The following is an 18,900-nucleotide window of genomic DNA, read 5'->3' on the forward strand; positions in this document are numbered from 1 at the left end:
AGATAACATATTAGTATTTTGACTGAGACACAGCAGATGATGCATACACTAGAGAATACTTTTCAGTAGTTTTGCCAATGCAGCTCTGTTCTGACAGCTAACTGCTCCATTGCTCAGGATCAACAGTTTCACGTTGGTTTTTTTTTTTTCTCATGACATTCACAAATGGAGAAGTAAGATATAATGCACAAGAATTAACTCTAACAGTCAAGATATCATTTACATTTTTACCAGTCTGTCTGGTCTAGCCTTCCACTTAAATGTGCAACACGTGCAAGTCAGAACAACAGTCCAAATACAATGCTGTCACCCTGAAACACTTTTGAAAAAGGCAAAGTCCAATTCAGTATGCTTACTCATGTATCTGGCTAGGTTCCTCAGCCTTTTTTCTCCAAATAATTCAGTATTATTCCAAACATTATTAAGTATGATAAAATGTTTCCAACACATCATTTTCAAACACAAGAATGTGAGAGGTTATTTCTACAGGTACCTTTTAATGCAAATCTTGAAAATTTCAGAGGATTTTGACATTTTTCCCATCCCAATACAAGCAATTGCTTTTATTTACATACATTTTACCCTTTCTTATACACTTATATTAGTTATTGCTAGTTACCTTCTTCATTCTTAAATAATAGCACAAATGGTTTACAATCATGACACCTCACAGCAGCCTGGCTCACCATTTATGCAAAACAAAAAATGACGTTAAGCCTAAATATATTCTTTTACATCTTCTGGCAAGTCGAGATTTTCTCCTAATTTATTAATAACTTTGATTGGCAGAACACACTAAACGTGCCAGCATCCATGACTAATACAGATGAAACTGAACTGAGCTGACAGAAGAGAATTTTCCTCAGTTCTTCATCCAGTTCTTACTCGTCCCAGGTGTCTCCATATTTATTTACTTTAACTAAAGAAGAGAAAGAAACAGTAACCATGTTATTAGTTTGAAGTGCAAAAATTACAGTGTCAGAAGGTATGGTGCACTGTCATTGAAAGTGCTGAGTGGGGAGAGTGTCAGTCACAGCACAACAGGTATGTAATTAAAGATACTTTTGAATAAATGGGAAGAAGAGCTCATTTGTTATTCTTTAAGAATTTACCCTCAGTCCAGAGGCCCACTGTGCTCATTCCTGCCCTGCAGAACTTGTAACTACTTGGAAACAAATGGAACACGTGGATGAAACAAAGACAATTGGAGGAAACAGGCAAGAAATGTTTCGAGAAGTATGTGGCTACATAATATAGCTACGTGCACAATTGGATGGATTCAGGATAGTTCAAAACACAAACAAAGTGAAATCAGCACTCCCTACTAGGAAACCACTCAGCCATTATTATTTGGCAGCTTCCTTTAGTATATAAGCGAGTCAGGGGGGAAAAAACAGGCTACTGGTCTTGAAGAATTTACTCAGATACATTGTGCATAACTGAAAAATGGACAGTAAGTGAAAAGATGCTCTCCTGAAAGTGAACTGGAAAGTGTCTGTAACTGTCTGCCATTGCTGACAGTGTAGAGATAGAACTATATGATACAGGAAGAACGCTGATGCTAGTTAGGCACTCTTTACAAACTGACTTGCAGTTTAGTTACTAAGCCCAGTTATTAACACCTATCTACAGTAGAAGCAGTGGAACAGAACAGCGTACTGTCCTTGTTTCAATGAGAAGACAGCAAACTTAGCATAACACACTGACAAATCTGTTTTAAGCAGATTGATATTGCAGGTGAGGCACATGAGAAGCTGCCTCCAACTAATTTGATTTCCAGTTCCTTTCACCACAGCTCATTTGTTGACTGGAATGGTCCAGTCCAATTCACCGTGCAGCTACACAAATTCATACTGCTATAACAAAGGGAAAAGAAAAAGCACCAGCAGATGGAAGCTAGAGACTGCTTACAACTGGCTTAAGCATGGTTAGTTTCCTCTTCTGTCCTTGCCACAGAAGACAGAAACCTCTGTCTCCTATTGGCAGTCTGGGTCTGGATACAGATACAGGAGGTGAACAAAGGGGTAAGGAATCAGGATGCACAAAGATGTACATAACAAGTAACGTGTCCCATATGGTACAAGAAGCTTTAACAGATTTTTAGCTCACAATATCAGAATCCCTTAGCTACAGATTCAAATGTGCCTCCACTTACAGAACATTTCTCAAATTTTGTACTCCCTTCTTACTTTTTTTTCCTAACAATGGAAATAAGGTACTCATAAAAGTTTATTTACAAATCTCAAGCATTACTCAGTGTAGTTCAGTGTAGTCACGTAATAAAGAAAAAAAAAAGGCTGTTATTCTCTTAATGATGTAATTCAGTCTTTGCCCAATAATTTCAATTTTATTTCATGACTAGAAGACTTTCTAAAGGCAAACAATCTGGAAAAAGTATTTCACAAGTATATAACAGACTGACACTCCTAAATATCATTGTTCCAAGGTTTACTATTACTGCTTCAGATCTTTTTGCATTTACACACCTTTTATATATTTATTACAACCTAATATGCCCAATAGGTGACCTTATCTATTCTTACAAATTGTTTTGCATTATCATTGAGAAGACATTTGGTTTTGCTGCATACAAAACCAAATGATAATAGCTTAATAGTCCTGCAGTCTGGTAAAACACTTACACTGGTAATATCTTTTTCTACAGCTGTCACACTAAATAATACAATTCTAGAGCAGGTAAGTATGAACTGCTACTGATGTCTCCTTTTAAAAACAACTGTTCAAGTCAGAAAGTCGATTGGAGTCTTATTCTTCAGAGCACTGCATTCTTATTTTGTTGTGTATACTTTTGTTTCTCATTGTGGAAACAAATCTCGATACTGTTGCTAAATACTGCTTCCTTCCTTTGCATTTTAATGTAGAATAATGAATCTCTACAAACAATACTGCTATAGAAATGAACTAATTCCACAAGAAACAATTCATAAATACCCCCCACTCCGAAACCATCAACTGTACTCTATTCTTTGAGAACAATGCTATCTGAAACACACACCCCCCCCTTCCATAGCTAAAACTCTTCAGTAAAGCTCAGAGTTCAGAGAATTCTCTGTTGAAACACATTGCTCAGTGTATTAAAAAAATAAAATAAATACATTAAAAAAAAAAAAAAAAAGATGAGATTTTCGGAGTCTGGCACCAAGCTAGAGAAAAAGAATTATTATTTGCTATTGGAAGATGGGTATTTCTGATAAGACCCTATTGCATATCACATACCTGGAGACACTGCAACTGTAAGCTTTTCAAAGGGCAGGCACAATTGAACTTTGGGTTCTTTGGGTTTGTAACTATCTTTAAAATTATTGCTACTGTTTGAATTTACCACGTATTGGTGTAAATCAGCACAGTACCTTCCTTAACTGGTCTTTCCTGGGGAAATTTGCTTGCAGTTTCTGCCTTCAGTGGTGACATTACTTCATATGTCTCCCTGTGTTTATTCCTTAATTCTTCATATGTGACACTTTTTTTTTTACGACTTTCTTCTGGAATTGGAGGAGCTTCTACAAACACAACACAAAAACATCAGAAATGGCATCACACAACAAAACTTGTCCACAGCCTCTTCCAAACACCAAAAGTGTTTTTGGTAAGCCTTTTAAATTCAAAGGATGAGAACAACAACCATCATACGTCACTTGATTACACTTCAATTTATGTTTGTAATGCAGAATCTTGGTTCTATAAATTAAGGCTTTAGAAATCATTGCTATTTGTGATGAAGTATTATTATAATTCCCTTGACACATCAACATAGGAAACTTTTATATAACTAAAAGTGAGTTGCACAAAAAGTTTGTTTTTGTTTTGTGTGAAACAAAACATTTTCCATTAAGAAATTGAGAATCCAAACTAATTCAAAATATGCAACTCTGCATTGCGTAGCAACAGACTCCTTTGTGTATCACAGAGGCCAGACTTCAGAACAGCGTTTCCCTTGCAATAGTAAAGCACACAGTTCATACTGGACTGATGGGAACAGCTGCACAGAACACTACTTTAGAACCCTTTTACTTCTCCATGAGAAAATCAGCTGTCACGTGAGAGAACACAACCTGCATTCAGTTCTCAGAGAACTTAAACGTTCATCACATTAAAAATAAAAAACAAAAACACAGCTTTAAGTCATGGAACCAGCAGTATCCAGTTAAAGTACCATCATTAGTGAAAATTAAATAATTCTGAAAGGCAAGCAGATAAACGGTAGAGACTATGGCTTATGTAGCACAATGAAAAGGCTGGCACATTCATCTTAATTTAAATAAAAAAGAGCTTCAAGTCAGAACATGTACTCTGAGGTCGAGTTTCCTAAGAGACTAACCCTTGCAAATTCATTTACTTGCAATTACAAAATACAAAATAGAAAAGCACCTGCATTTGGCTTACAGTTAGAAAATAATACATGTATTTGCCTTCTGTCTCAAAACAATTCTAGGAACTTCAAGGTGTTTCACTAAAAAACACTATTATGCCATGTATGACTTCATGGGATGAAATCAATTTTACTGAGAGAGCTAAGAGAAAGGCAAGAGTACTGCAAATTGCTAAATATTCAGACAGATCCCACCTTGAACATTATAATCGGTAATTCCTGTAGGTGAAGATTCATTCAGGGAAGCACTGAATGGAACGGGCTCATAACTAGAGAGGGCTCTATCTGTGGAACTGTAATCGTCTGAATAGCCAGAAGACAGTGGGAATCCAGCTTTTGGAGAAGACTCAGTAAATGACTGAGAAGGCATATCTGAAAATTCAGATTTTCGACTGGAATGGCTGAAAAATAATACAAAAAAACCATTAAATACTGAAAGCTAAAGTTAAAATGAAAATATATGAGTAACATTATGTGCAGCTCAAGAACGTTGAGCTTACCCTGTCTAACGATTTAGTTTTCAATAAAATTAACTGAACTGCCTTAAAAAATGGTATTCTCTTAAAACACTGCAAAAATCTCTATATATCCTTCCCCAACAGTCTTTGATTCTTCCCAAAAGCCTAACTCACAGCCCCAAATCAGAAGACAAGAGAAAGTGTTTTGCACTTTAAAACACAGAAATGACAATCCTTTTCCTCAGGGACTCTTCAGACAGAAAAAACACAACAGACACAAATAGTACAGGGTGTGTCCTTGTAACAAGCTATAACGTGCAAACAACAGTTATTTCTAAAGATCTTTTAGGAAGAATTTGCAGTTAAAAAGCATTTATTATTACAAATGGTATAACTGATCAATAACACAGAACAAAAGAAAAGGAGAAATGAGATCTGTCTCAGGGAAACAAAACTATAATAGTTTACTGAGCTGCTGAATTAATTTTTCAGAAGAAACATCAATGAATTTCCTCTTGAAAGAAAAAGATCACACAAAAATACTCCTGAAACTGATGTCTGATGCTACCTACCCAGAACGGCCTGATAAATCACTTCACAGTAATGTGTCAGGTCTATCAATAATGCCGTCCTCTTGGTGCCACTATGGTCTTTCTTTGTTCATTTTTTACTTTAAATTTTTGCATAGCTGTACATTTAACTTCATACAAAGAACTGCAGTTAATATTTGTTTTGTTTTCACATGTCATATTGCATAAACATACACAGCCAAGCTATCTTTTTCTCCATTATATTTTTAAAGTATTTGCAAACTCAACATTAAAGAACTGAGCTCCTTTAGCTCCCTACTCCTCTTTAACTGCAAAAAGAATTACACGTTAATTAGCACACGTATAATGGCCACAAACAAGAGGGCAACGATTTCTGTCACTGGCTTTAAAAGCTAGGATACATGGATAACAATGTGATTTGAATGAATTCAAACTCGTGGTTCACCAAGGGAAAGAAAAAAAAAGTACAATGTAGCAAACAAAATGGATTTCTCAGCTACTGAAGAAAGGACAACTGAAAGATCAGGAGGTGTAACGATGCAGCAGATGATTGATTATCTGGAGTGAGCAGAGCTAACACTCATGATAAAGTCTTATTAAAAACTGTGGAATGGTGGGGGAGAGGGACCAGCTGAGTTGATGTATTAAGTGGTCATTGCTAAAACTCATCAGAAATAAAAAATAAAATAAAAAAAAAAATCAGAATAAAGGTAAACCTTGCAGACAAAACTGATAAATATTAATTGATCAAGTAATCAAGAATTTAATCAAGTCCTACATAAACATCATACAAATCTTTGCACAGAGAAGCAGCAGGGCTACCACTCCCTGTCCAAAGACTGTTCTCTCAATTTTAATTCAAGGGCTTAAGTGAGACATTCAAAAAGCAATTTGTAATTAAAAAACAGTTGAGGTAGAAAACATTCTGGAACAAAACAGGAAATAGTTTTAAGAACTTGATGAGTTTCTCATATGCACAGCATAACTCTGTTACAGATGTAAAGGATTTAAACAAACAGCCACAAGTTTGACCACCACGCTTCTTCCTGCACTGATATTGTTTACTGCGCTCCTTCCTTCGATAAACACTGAAATCATTTCCACCCTCTTCCTACTTAAATCAAACTAAACTATGAGATAAGTTTCCAGAAGGTAACACTATTTTATTTCAGTTAACTTAGTTTGCTTCTCAATTGAGGAGGGTGACTTCTGATGTCACACTACCACAAGTAAATTCTACAGGAAACCAACATATCTTAATTTACAGGGAATACGTTTTCATAAGTAAAATATTTATTTTTCTATTTGTCAAAGTAATTTACTTTATGTGTTGAGTTCAAAATGTGTGTTTTTATAGCTGGTCAATTAATTGATAGAGATGATACAGCTTCCAGAAAGGGGTAGAAAGGGGCAGAAGGGGAAAGAGGGAAGTTACAGATCTGAAGATCTTTGAAAGCTGCCAACACAGCCTTGATTTCTTTGGTCTTTAAAATATTTTATCCTAGCAAAGAGTGTTACATTGAAAAGAGAATTAAATTCTTACGAATGTGAGCTGTGTCTCTGAGCCTGTCGCAGAACATCTCCTATTGGGGAGTCCTTCAGCCTCTTAAATTTCTCGCTACAGATTGGCAAGTAGGATATCTTTCCAGCCAGGTATCCACACATTCCAGCAACTTTATTAAAAGAAGAAAAAAAAAGATGTTTTTATACACTGAATAATAATATTCAATGTAGTTTTAGAATAAATAATTCGAAATGAATTCTACAGCATTTTGAATAAGAGAATAAAAACAGTTGGCAATCTGAAACAAACAAAACAAAATGCAGCAATCATCTCTTTACTACTTCTGCATTTGAAGGGTATTAAAAACAAATGCAAGAGCTAAACGAAGACACGTGGCAATGATTTAAACAGGACATGAGCATCAGGTGATTTAAGATAACAATTAATGACTGAAAGGTGACAAGGAATTCTAATCAGCTTTTCCCAAGCTCCAAAAACAACAACTGACTGTCAAAGATGATAAAATGGTCAGGAGTAAACAAAGGTAAAATACTGTAAGAATTGAATCCATTGAAACAGATAGATCTTGAAAAGCATGAAAAGAAATCTATGATATTTTGTACTAGGCTCTAGTATTAAACTAGTTTTACAACTGAATTGGTGGAACTGTTACAATCTTAAGGCAAATGCTTTCGAGTGCATGAGACATTTCATCTGTTAGGCAGGATAAAAGTCTGAACAATCACAGTAGTTTTTTTCAGGAATGAAAGCTGTTGATTTCCATCAGTTGATCCTTCATGTTTTTGAGTGGGCACAAAGAAGCAGAGCTCAGAGGCCATCAAAAGAATCTTTGTTATTTGTAGAAGAGGACTAGATCCCTTCAGATGCAAGGAGCATTTACTAACTACGAAGGCTAAAGACTAAATCATCCTTAAGACAGGTAAGAGTGAATTACCAGTAACATTAATTCCTCAAGACCCTCACACTGTCGATTATATTACCTGGGAACCAACATAGCAGGGGATTTTACCCTACCATACTGAAACTGTGATCCCTGTTATAAAGCCCGTATTTTCCAAAAAAGATAAAAAATGTTTTCCAAGAGAAAGAAAAGCCACAAGCAAAAGCATAGGTTACAAATATTTACTGACAAGAAGTGTAGGGGTTTAACTGCTTGGAAAGAAAAGGAAATGCAAGATACATAACATGTATCTTTTCTGTGCAGACAGAAAAAATCAAAAGCCCTTAAAATGCTAGAAGAAAAAAAGAACTCTTGAACTGTTTTATTGTTGTTTTACATCAACTATAAGCTAGCACCAGTACTCAGAATTGCATGTGTTCTTGTTTCAGAGCTCATGGGGGAAAAAGAAAACAAAAATAATTACAGCGGTGCTGCTTCCTTCAAGCAGATTTCACTGCAAGAGGAACATAGAGTAAAACTATGAGACACCATGTGGAGCTGGCAATAATTTCCAGGAAGAACCTGTAGACAGCAGCCACATCTGACTTAGACAATGAGGATGGAATGAGAACTGCTTAACTCAGGCCTTTTAAACCACAACTACATCCTCCCAAAATTCCAGTACTGGAACTGTATCTGCTAACCCACACACAGCTACCTGCTGAAACGCAACCAACACACTTTTTTTGGAAGCTCTTCTCATTGAAAATGAAAGCCTATATGTCCATCAGTGTATGCTGAAGATAATCTAGAAGTACTACAGCTTACAGCCACAGTTTCAAGAACAGTTGGTCTGGCCCATTTCAAAACTTAGTTCTGCTAAATAATTGGAGCATGGTCTTCAGCAACACCTGCATAGGAGGTGCCAAGGAAATAGTAATTCCATTATTCATTAGAAACGTTTGTACTGTTCAGTGCTCAAAAAAAGCAAGTAGAACTCCCTATAAACAAATGGCAGCCCTGCTTTCTCACATTCATTTATCTGCCTAAACAGCACTTCCTTCACCACAAACCATGGCTTTTGCCCTCTTCCCACTGAAGTAAACTGTGATAATAACTGGCTGTAACTGGCTGCATCTGGGCAGATTGGCAAGATGGTGAGTTCCTGTTTTACTGTCATGTATTATATTCAAACGGGTAATTTATTATTATTATTATTTTTATTACAGTTAATCCAAATTCATTCATGAGAAACTGCTGTCTTCCCATAATTGTATAACAGAACATCCAGGAAAAAAAAAAAAAAAAGCACAAAAATAGCATGAATGGGACAAGTGAGGCACATGAATAATGACCTTCAAATTAGGAAGGGAGGGGTGGGTGTACCCTGGCAAAGTCCTTCAAGCCAACTTCAGTGCAGCAGCACTTTCCCGATTTTAGGAGATATTATTTGGACCTACAAACTTTTATACAACATCAAAGAGCTTTACTTGCCAAAGCAAAAACACTGAACAGATACTGCAAGCACTAAATATTGTCAAAAATCATCAAAAATGGCGTTCTGATAGAAGCATCACAAACTGCTAGCAATGCAGGTCAGGTGCAAGCAAAAGAGAATGTTACTGCTTGTGTTGGTTTCTTCCCTCCTGCAAAGTTTACACAGCCATGGAAATAAAAGCTAGGTCAAAAGAGCATTTTTACTTCATTCTTCTGAGTTGTAATACTCCGAATAGATGCTTAAGAGCAACAGGTTACATCCCTACACACACTTCTCCTTAAGCATTAATTTATTTCTGACGAATTTCCAATTCATCTTTAAACTTCATCACAGAAAAATATTGATCCCTAACAGACTGTAATGAAAAGGAAAATAAGGAAACTTATACAATGTCTACTTACAGTGCTTTTAACTTATATTTTCGTATTACACTTGACAAGAATAGTTCCAATCTCACAACTTCATAGAAAGCCTAAAAGAAAACTTGTCCCAAATCTGTTGCACAAATTTGAATATGACAAATTGCTCTGGCTCTTGATACAGTAGAGCTGTTTTTCAATATTATATGCAGTTTTTAAGAAACATCACAAAGAAGTTATTTAGAATCAACTGCAGGAGGTGAACTTCACTCATTGGATATATTGGATCATGCAGGCATGATCTTCAAGCAGTTTTACTGATCTAAGCACAGAGTGAAGTCACAGTCAGTCAGCCAGCTGGTCTCATGGGAGTAACAGCTGAGTAACAGACTCCAGAACCAAGTCACAAATGCCAGCTAATCTGTACACAGCTTTTACTTACATGCAACTTTAGTAAAGGAGCCAAATCTTGAGCTATCTCTTAGAATGCCTGAAAATGAAAAATCAAAGTAATAAATAACAAGTTATTAAGTTGAAAAAAACATTAACTGTTCTATGAACACAAAATTAAAATTCTACTGCATAATACCAGGTGTGGTAGATAACATTTTTACACTTAACATTCAGAAGAATGCAAGAAAACCTAACACTGGAATTCTCCATACAATTCTAACAATCTGAGAATTAGCCCTTTAATGTCTCACAGAGTACCACTACAGTCAGTTTCATAGTCACAGAGATATTGTATTTGTTGAGCAATATAGACTGAGGAAAAATTTGGCTTTAATTTAAAGTTCTCCTTCTTTAGCTTGCACGCCATATTGCTTAAGATTCTGAACTTTCATGGTTAACATTATTATAGCATCCTTATTAAGAAGAAATGTTTTATCTCAGCGAGTAAAAACAAAACCAGGCATATTTACAGCTTACCTTTTTTGATTAAGAAACTAGTAGCTAGCATGCTTGCAGCAGCCAAAGGAAAAGCTGTGAAGAAGAGAAGTTACTTCAACACAATTTTCAATGTAATTAACAAAATGTACAACAAAATGAGAAACACTAGGTCTTACTAAATTCATTTATATGAGAATATATATGTACAATTAATGAACTATAACTATGAAACGTTCTCAATTCCAGCTTTTGAGATCTGCTCCAAGTTATGCAATACAGGTTAACGTGTCATCTTGCCCTCGGCCTTCACACTTCCTAAAATGTAAGAGCCAGTTGCAGCTGGGGTAAAGGGGCAAGGTGCTGACATCTGGCTACAGCTGGTCCAGCATCAAAACACAACACTTCAAACCTGAAAGCATACACAGGCTTTTAGAAGAGATGTTTTAATATGAGAACGTTTAAATAGTTCCAGCTCTCCAAGAGACACAAAATAATTGGATTAAAATGAGATAATTGGAAGAGTCAATCAAATCAAAGAGTCAAGCAGCAATCAAATAACAGAGCAGGTTATTTTTGTAGTTTATGGACCAAGCTACTCAGCTTTGGGGTAGGGTCAAATGCAGAGAAGCCAATGAACACAGAACTGCATTACTAATTGTCACAATCTGCTTGATTGTTTGTTTGCAACAGTTTTTATCATACTGAATGACTTCAGATAGCAGGAAGCACTTTGAGATAGCAAGAAGCAAAAGCTTTCAAGCAATTATAATATTTGGAAGATAACGCTGCTTTGAAACTATTTGTAGAACTAAGAACACACAAGATATAATAACACTGAAATAATGAATGTTGACAAAGCAAAAGGTAATGGCAGCAGGGACTCATAATGAAATTACATTTTAAGCAAGTCTGCAAATACAGATGTTACAAAAAGACTACACGAATTACATTAACTTGGTCTAGGGAGATCTTTTTTATTGTAAACAGCACTAAGTTCTTAGTGTTTTGAAGCCCATTAAGTTCCTATTAGAGTTCATTAAGTTCCTATATTAAAATAAACAGAATTTTAATTTTTACAACAATGCTAAAATACACATTGCAAACTGCTGCTTTTTCCTTCATAAATTCAGACAGATGTAAACTTGAGGAACCCAGTAAGTGCATTAGGGTAAAAATGACCAGATGTCACATGTAAGAACAAGTATGGGCTCCATGGTTTACAAGCAAGGTTAAAGCAACATTTCAAAGAGAACATAACCCTCCAATCCACTGAATATTAAAACCCTATGGTTTTAGAGATGCTAGGGCAGATCTTCTAAAAGTTCAAGTTCTCTGATATACAGAATGCCAGCTTAGATTTGAATCTAAGTTTAAAAAAAAGAAAGTTACATTAAAAATCTAGCAGAACTTGTTGCAGGGGAATTCAGTTTAACCTTCAGAGCTCAGAAATGATTTATAGGCTCAGCATAAATATTCTGGACATCAAAGACAGGTTATACACATTATAGTGGAAACAAATGCTACAATGTGGGTGTACACATGACAAAATGGCAACAAGAAATTAAAACAGCGATTGGTAAACAAAAATTTTGAGTCAAACATAAAATCACCATGAATAACCATGCAGGTGTAGAAATTAAATGGAAGATTAACAAATCAGAGACCATCCTCGATGTTCACTGTGATGTGCAAAAACTACAGTGCTTGAGGAATGAAAGAAATCTTAGAAAAAACATTGGGAAGCTGGAATGTCAACAGCAGGTCATTAGTGAGAGCAATGTAACGCATCCTAGTCAAAATGGGGGAAAAGGTCCTATCAAACCTGACTCACCTCGGTACCGGGCGCTCTCTTCAGCGCACTCCTTGAGGAGCCTCCGTTCCTCTTCTGTAGGCACATAGTGCTTAGGGACTGTGTTCTTTCGTTGGGGAAAGCAATGAAAGAGAGAGCAAAAAGATTTAGGGGGATTCTTTAACTAAAAACTTATGACTTTCAGACCTCATAGTGCCCATACTTTGACATAGCTATGATGAAGAAGCTAGCACCTTCCTGCCTATAAACGTCACAAGAAAAAAACAAAAACAGAGAAAAAAAAATACTTCCGCAAAACAGATTAAAAGAGAGAAGATTCAGTGTGTGCTCAAACCCAGACCATTCCCTTTTCCTGGGAAAGGCAGCCTTGGACTCTGCAACCTGCCTCCCGATTTAAGGAATTTGGACAGCTCACTGAACATCTTACGTTTTGTCAGGGCTGCAACACCACGACACGGGTGCGTTCGCACTAGCACCCAGCACGGCCGGGCCGCAGCTGCGAGATGCCCGATAGAGGCACGCCCTACAGCCAGGGTCTGGGGTAGAGACACCCGCCGTCCCTGCGCGTTCCGCCGAGGCCCGAATCTGCGGCGAGGTGCCAAGGTCGATGACGAGCAGGCCTCAAGGGCACGGCGGGCGGGAGAGCACGGCACGGCTGACCCAGGGGCCGGCCGGAGCCGCACAGGGCCCGCCTGCAGCCTGACCGCCGTGCACGCGTGTGAGCGAGGGGCCGCGGCCTCGCGCCTCGCACTTAGCGGGAACTCCAGTCCCGCAGGACCCCACAGCTCTCGGGGCCTCCGGGACCGGCCCCGCCAGACGCGCACCCGTACCTCAGGCGGGTCGCCGAGCTCCCTGCCGCCGGGACCCTGCCCGGCCTCCATGACGGGGCGGGGGCAAAACGAACCCGGACGGGCGGCACCGGGAGAACGGGGACCGGAAGTTCCCTGACGCCCCTCCGCCAGGCGCAGCGGCCGACCCGGAAGTGAATGCGGGACACCGCGCAGGCGCCGCAGGGTCGAGCCCAGTGCAGGGCCTGGAAGCTGCTGGCCTGGGGCGGGTGGCTGGCTGTAGGCTTTGGAAGCTCTTCGGGTCAAGGCTTCCTGCCTCCGGCCCGCGGTTCCGCTGCGGAAACAGGAAAGGAGGACGGGAGAGCCTCGTATCGGTGTGGCAGTGCGCTGCCTGTGCCTGCTTCGCAGTTTTCTCGTTATTATTATTTTTTTCCCTCGATGTGACGGCTGGGTGCGGGCGGTGTGGCCGCCTCGCATGAGCAGGCGGGACGCAAAGCATTAATTTCAATAGAGAACATTTCCTTCCTGTGCCTTATCTTGTTTCCTGCCTTCTTAAAGAGTGCCACCCTCTAATAAATGTGAGCAGGCACAGCTCCAGCAGTGGTGAATCCTGTAGAGGTAATCGGTACGTGGCTGTTCTCCTTTTCTCAGTGTTGGTGTTCACGTTATTAGTGCCAGGCTCCTCGATTGGCTGCATGCAGGGTTCCCCGTTATTTAAACGAAGCCCGAGGAGGAGCCTGGCAGGCAGCTGCCTGAGCTTGGTGGTGTTAATGGTGCTGGAGCATGTTTAGAAACAAGAGTCTGCAGGCCTCTTGTTCAAATGGTAGTGATAGTGAGTGAGTGCTGATTATGAGAAATCAGGAAAAGCTGGAGGAGGAGGGGGGAGAAAGATGTTTCTGATAATGTGGTTTGTGCTGAAAAGCTATCTTGTAAACTATCAGTACTGCTGCTCGAATTCTCGGTGCAGTGTTATGCCTCTACTTGCCTGGAATGCACCACTCCCTGCCAGCCATCCCTGCAGCCAGCCCTTGTCTCTGAACCCTGGAATTCAAGTGAAGAGGCTTAAATTGCTGCTGCCTGATGACTGTACAGAAAAAGCCTGTGCCTGAAGATAGGAAATCCAAGGTTTAGAGGCTGAAGGTGTTAGAAATCAGCAGGGAATGTGTATGCAAAGTATCTGAAATTAGTACGGAATGTGGCTATGCTTTGTGAGCATGTAAGGACCCAGAATAAATGGGCTGAGGAGTGTGAGAAGTGATAGAAGTGACTGCCTGCAGGGTTCTGAGTGCCATAGCAAAAAAAAGCTTTAGAGGAGATGGGTTTCTGAATTTGGGTTCTTGAAATAACCTGAGAAGATGGAGCCAAGGAGCAATGTTTTTAGTTTTCATGCTAGAATAAGTAAATTACCAGTTTGCATGAGGTTTTTCTGCCTGATGACGCAGATTAGTTCCAACCTTTATCTCTGCTTATCACCCGAGCCTGACATAATTAAACACTCATTGACACTGACACCTGAATGTCAGGTATGAATGCTGTTCATCCCAAAGCAAAATAACTTCATCTCATGAATTCGCAATATTTTTATTTATTTAATACATTTCTAAAGCCAATTTATTTAATGCTTCTTCCCATTCTAGGTAAAGATAACAATTTATTGTTAAAGCTTGCATTTTTTTTGTAAGGGAGGATGTGCTTATGGACTGCTCCTTCTCTTACCATACAGCTTCAGATGGGGAGGAAATGCCTCTCTGTCTCCTTTGTTAAAGAAAATAATTACACTTTTTTCTTTTTTTTTTTGTCTCATAAAATTAGTACTTTTTCATTCAATTTCCCCACTTCACTACTCCCAAATTCCTTTATTTTGTCTTTGAGTTTTCTGTCTCTCTTCTCATTTCAGATGTAATAGAACTCACTTATCCATAACTATAAGGTTTTTATCTTTTAGGACTTAATGATGTCCCAGAGTGATGATATCAGTGATACCAAGAATGAACTTTAGACTAATAAGATTATTTTTAAAATGAACTGATTTCTTATGTTCTGAGAAGATGGCAGGTGTGAAAATCAGTTGCTTTCTAACTGTGGTACTTTGTAAAACAGAGTTACGGGGTTCAAGCACAGGCATATCACTCTCTGGAGATGCTGCTGTTGCTCAGCTGTGGACAAAAGAGTGGAGCACAACAGCTGGGACTGCTGATTCTTGGTCGCAGGTTTGTGCTGAGAACAGCTGCTCCTAAAGAGGAACGAAGGTTTTTCTATCCAGAGTGCTGCTGAGGCCGCTGTGGCTGGTGACAAACGAGTCAGTTTCTTGGTGCTTCACACGCTTCGTTGTGGCATATCAGTGAGAACCGACAGCGAGCGTCTGTAGAGCCGTTACGTACAGCCTCAATTAGTAAGGACCTTACCCGCGTTGATAATAAGCGGTACTGCAGCGTGCTGCGTAAATCACTCCACAAGCTGATCATTAGGGTTACATAGTAAAGCAGGCAAGTAATCAGCTGGGAAAGGGGAGAACCTCGCTGCTAAACACGAAGGCAGGCGGCTTTCCGAGTGCCGCGGCGGCAGCGGACCCTTTAGCAGCCAGGCCGAGGGCGGCAGCGGGCGCTCGTCGCGGGGCGGGACTGGCCGCCGCCTCAGCCTATCGCCACCGCATGAGGCTGCCGTGCGCGGCATTTTGATTGGCCGAAAGGCACGCCGGGGGGCGGGGCCTCAAGGGCGGGCTCGGCCACACGGAGCCAACGGGGAGGGGGCAGAGGGGCGGTGCCGCGTGAGTGCTGCGCTCGCGCCCCAGTGAGCGGCGGTTCCTGGTGGGGCGCCGCGCGCCAATGGGCGGCGGGGGGGCGGGAGGCCGAGCCGGGCCGTCGAGTTACCGGAGGGGAGCGGCGGCGGCGGCGGGATAAAGCAGGCGGCGTGCCCGGTGGCGCTCGCTTCCCGACGGCGGCGCTTTGTGGGGCGGCGCGGCGCACTCGAGGCGGCGGTACTCGGGCTCGCGGCAGGAGCGGTGAGGTGGCGACGGGACCGCGGGGAAGGGGGGGAGGGAGGGAGGGACCGCTCCGACGGAAACGGGGCGCGAGGGCGGGCCGTGCGCCCGGGCCGGGTCGCTTTGTTTACGGCGGGGAGGGGGCGCAGGACGGAGGCGGGCGCGGGACGGAGGCGGGCGGCCCTCGGTGGAGCCGCCGCGGTGTAACGGCGCCCCGCCGCCTCTCTCCGTCCTTCCTTTCTGACCGCGCCGCGCTTTTCCCGCTCGTCTTCCGCTGCCTGGGTGGCGTGGCGGTGGCCCCGGGGCCGGTAGGCGCTCGGCCGGGCTCCTCGGGCCGAGGTTCTGCGCTTCGTGGTGACCGTGCGGCGGCGCCGGGGGCATCGGCCCCGAGCCGGGCTTTGTTCCCGGCCCCGCCCCGGCAGGCGGCAGCGGTGCCGGGCCGTGGGCAGCGCGGGCGGAGCTCGCTCCAAATCCCGGTAGCGCGGCGCGGCGGCAGGCCCGAGCCTGGTTCGAACCTCCGGTTCGTTTTCGCTCTCGCGTTGTGCTGCCCGTGTGGCTGTAGGTGCGGCGGGGGCTCGGCCGCATTCCCTGCGCCCGCCCGCTTTCATGTCTGTACTTCCTCTACTTTGGTTCTGTGATAGCTCTGTTCGGCTGTAACAACGCTCGGCAAGCAGCAGCTCGGTTTGTGTTTTAGCCAGAAATCCGTGGTTCAGTAGTGAATGCCAGGTAAGTTCCAGGTCGGATGGGAGACAGAAAACGAAACAAAACAAAAACTGCGTTCCGGGGGTCTCTGAAGCTGAGAAGTTGTCAGAGCCGTTTGTTGGCTCCCCTTTGAGCAGCAGTCCAGAGGTGAAGGAGAACCTGGGCTTCTGTCTCCTCAGAACCAGAGACCTGAGTGCATGTGGGAGCACGCACAAAAGATGTGGGCTCTTTTGTACTCATGTGCTGGCATCCCCCTGAGCTCTGCTTCACGCGTTGCAAAGGATGTATCAGGTGATAAGGCACTGAAATGAGGCTAGAAATAGTGAATTGTCGGTTGGTAGGTTGCTGACCTAGCCAAAAAGATCCATGCACATTTGCAAGAACAATGTAGTGTGGAGCGTGTAGAGTGCTGTACTTTGTGAGGTGGCTCACTGAGTGAAGTTACCTGTAGCTATTTAAGAAGTTCCTGCAGTGTGCCTTTTATAGGTTCCCCACTGTTGCTGTGGCGCTGAGAATGCACTCCAGCGCTTAGAAGCACCATGGAAGCATGAGCTAGCAGTGGGAAACCACACATTGCTTTGTCTTGTGATATATCACAGGAAGAAAGCAAACCCCAGGTAAAAATGGCTTTGCAGGCTTAGTAAGTCGAGTGCTTGGAGGTGAGAACAATGTTCTGTGTCAGAAGCTTGTTTTGTTTGTAGGGGCTCCTGGAGGCTGTTGGCTGGTAGTATGTGATGGCAGTGCCCACTCAGAAGGCAGGGTGGTGGTACATTGCTTTGGGATGCTGTCGCAGAAGAATGCCACTGAGCTTTGTTTAAAAAAAAAAATAAAAAATGTTTGGCTCTTCAGGATGAATTTAAGATTGAGGTACTGAACTAATTTCACTTCTTTGTTTGACTGAGCTAGAGGAGCACAGTCACAGCTGATGATCATGTCATAGCATTACATCCTTCAGGAAGGAGATGGAGGGCTGCAGTAGTACAGGGTAACAATGAAAATGTCTCAGTTGTTCACACTGCAGTATTAACGCCTTGCCAGTGTTGTTCTGCTAGCCCTGAATGACTCAATAGTTGTTCTCAAATGTTTATTTTTTTCCCACTGTAAATGTCTTTCTAATTTTGGGGGTTAAAATTAATTGATGTGCAGAAAGTTTTTGCTAATACAATTGAGAACACCCTGTCTGTATTTACTTTTTCTAAGAACTTAAGAAGATTATAATTAAACCCAGCTCCCATTGGCTATGTATTAAAGAAACCGACTTGGAAAACAAGGTGTTCCACGTTAGAAATCGCCTGTTTTGTATCTACTTCTGTACTTCAGGGAGTTTTATCTTGGTCACTTTGGCTGGTGGCAGCTGGTTCATTATGGCACAAAGGGCTAAATGTTTTTTTTTAATCTGAGCACTGTAAGAGGCATGCAGGCAGACTGTACACTTCAGTGGACTCATGTAATCCAGATCATGAGTATAGAATGTGCTCCCTCTGGTGTAGAGAGCCGTGGGCTTGTGGCAGGTTTTGTATACATTTGAGCCGTAGCTCAAGGGCAACCACAGGTGTCATGTTCCAACAGCCGTGTGAGATGGAGGTAGCTCAGTGTTAGAGATGAGTTGCACAAGTTACTGTGAGAACAGTGAGGATAGTGGTTTGGGGTTGTGACCGCGTGACGAACGTCAAGGCCTGCTGTCCTACAAGTGGGAAGTGCAGGGCAGCTCACCCACTGTGGGAGAGCAGCTGCCTCCTGCAGTCTGGCTGTGGCTTACCACTGTGCAGTGCTTCTGCATGCTCGCACCCAAACAACATTGAACCTTTATGACTTCTGGGTCTGTAATAAACCTCTCAGGAGCGATCACAGGCTGGAGAAGAGCGTGGCAATGTGGGAGGGTTTCACAGTTCAGTTCCAGCCTCACTCCAAATCCCGGTCAGTTCCAGTAATAGATGTTAGCCAGAGTGATTCAACTAGGCTTGTTTTGCCTTTTTCTGTCAATTAAAATAGCAGTTCTTTTTGCTAGTCTTTTTACTAGTATTTAGATCGCTTACCCTCAAGTGCTTGGTGATTAAATTTCTACGTG

At 41.7% G+C, this 18,900-nt stretch overlaps 2 protein-coding genes and 1 long non-coding RNA gene across 6 annotated transcripts in view; 2 read left to right on the forward strand and 1 right to left on the reverse strand.

Moving 5' to 3' along the window:
• Window positions 1-477: 477 nt before the first annotated feature.
• On the reverse strand, window positions 478-13,670 carry OCIAD1 (OCIA domain containing 1). The gene is made up of 8 exons (XM_048943382.1): window positions 13,193-13,670; window positions 12,384-12,468; window positions 10,592-10,645; window positions 10,104-10,151; window positions 6,943-7,072; window positions 4,586-4,791; window positions 3,372-3,521; window positions 478-919 (listed from the first exon to the last, which is right to left on the reverse strand). Exons 1-8 carry the CDS (start codon window positions 13,625-13,627, stop codon window positions 882-884), a joined length of 1,146 nt encoding a protein of 381 aa, XP_048799339.1. The 5' UTR covers window positions 13,628-13,670; the 3' UTR covers window positions 478-881.
• Window positions 7,080-9,560, forward strand: LOC125692637 (uncharacterized). The gene is made up of 2 exons (XR_007376791.1): window positions 7,080-7,843; window positions 8,254-9,560. It is a non-coding gene; the product is annotated as an uncharacterized LOC125692637 (long non-coding RNA).
• FRYL (FRY like transcription coactivator) overlaps window positions 13,662-18,900 on the forward strand; it is a 155,817-nt gene continuing 150,578 nt past the window's right edge. For 2 of the 4 annotated variants that reach the window (XM_048943373.1, XM_048943377.1), the window contains exon 1: window positions 15,974-16,151. The gene's annotated coding sequence lies outside the window, so the exon portion shown is untranslated. Of the gene's footprint in view, window positions 13,776-15,973; window positions 16,152-16,767; window positions 16,857-18,900 lie in introns of those variants that run through there. The other 2 variants (XM_048943375.1, XM_048943376.1) reach the window with 2 other exon arrangements.

This window comes from Lagopus muta, chromosome 4 (genome assembly GCF_023343835.1).
Source record: "Lagopus muta isolate bLagMut1 chromosome 4, bLagMut1 primary, whole genome shotgun sequence".
Lineage (NCBI taxonomy): Eukaryota > Metazoa > Chordata > Aves > Galliformes > Phasianidae > Lagopus > Lagopus muta.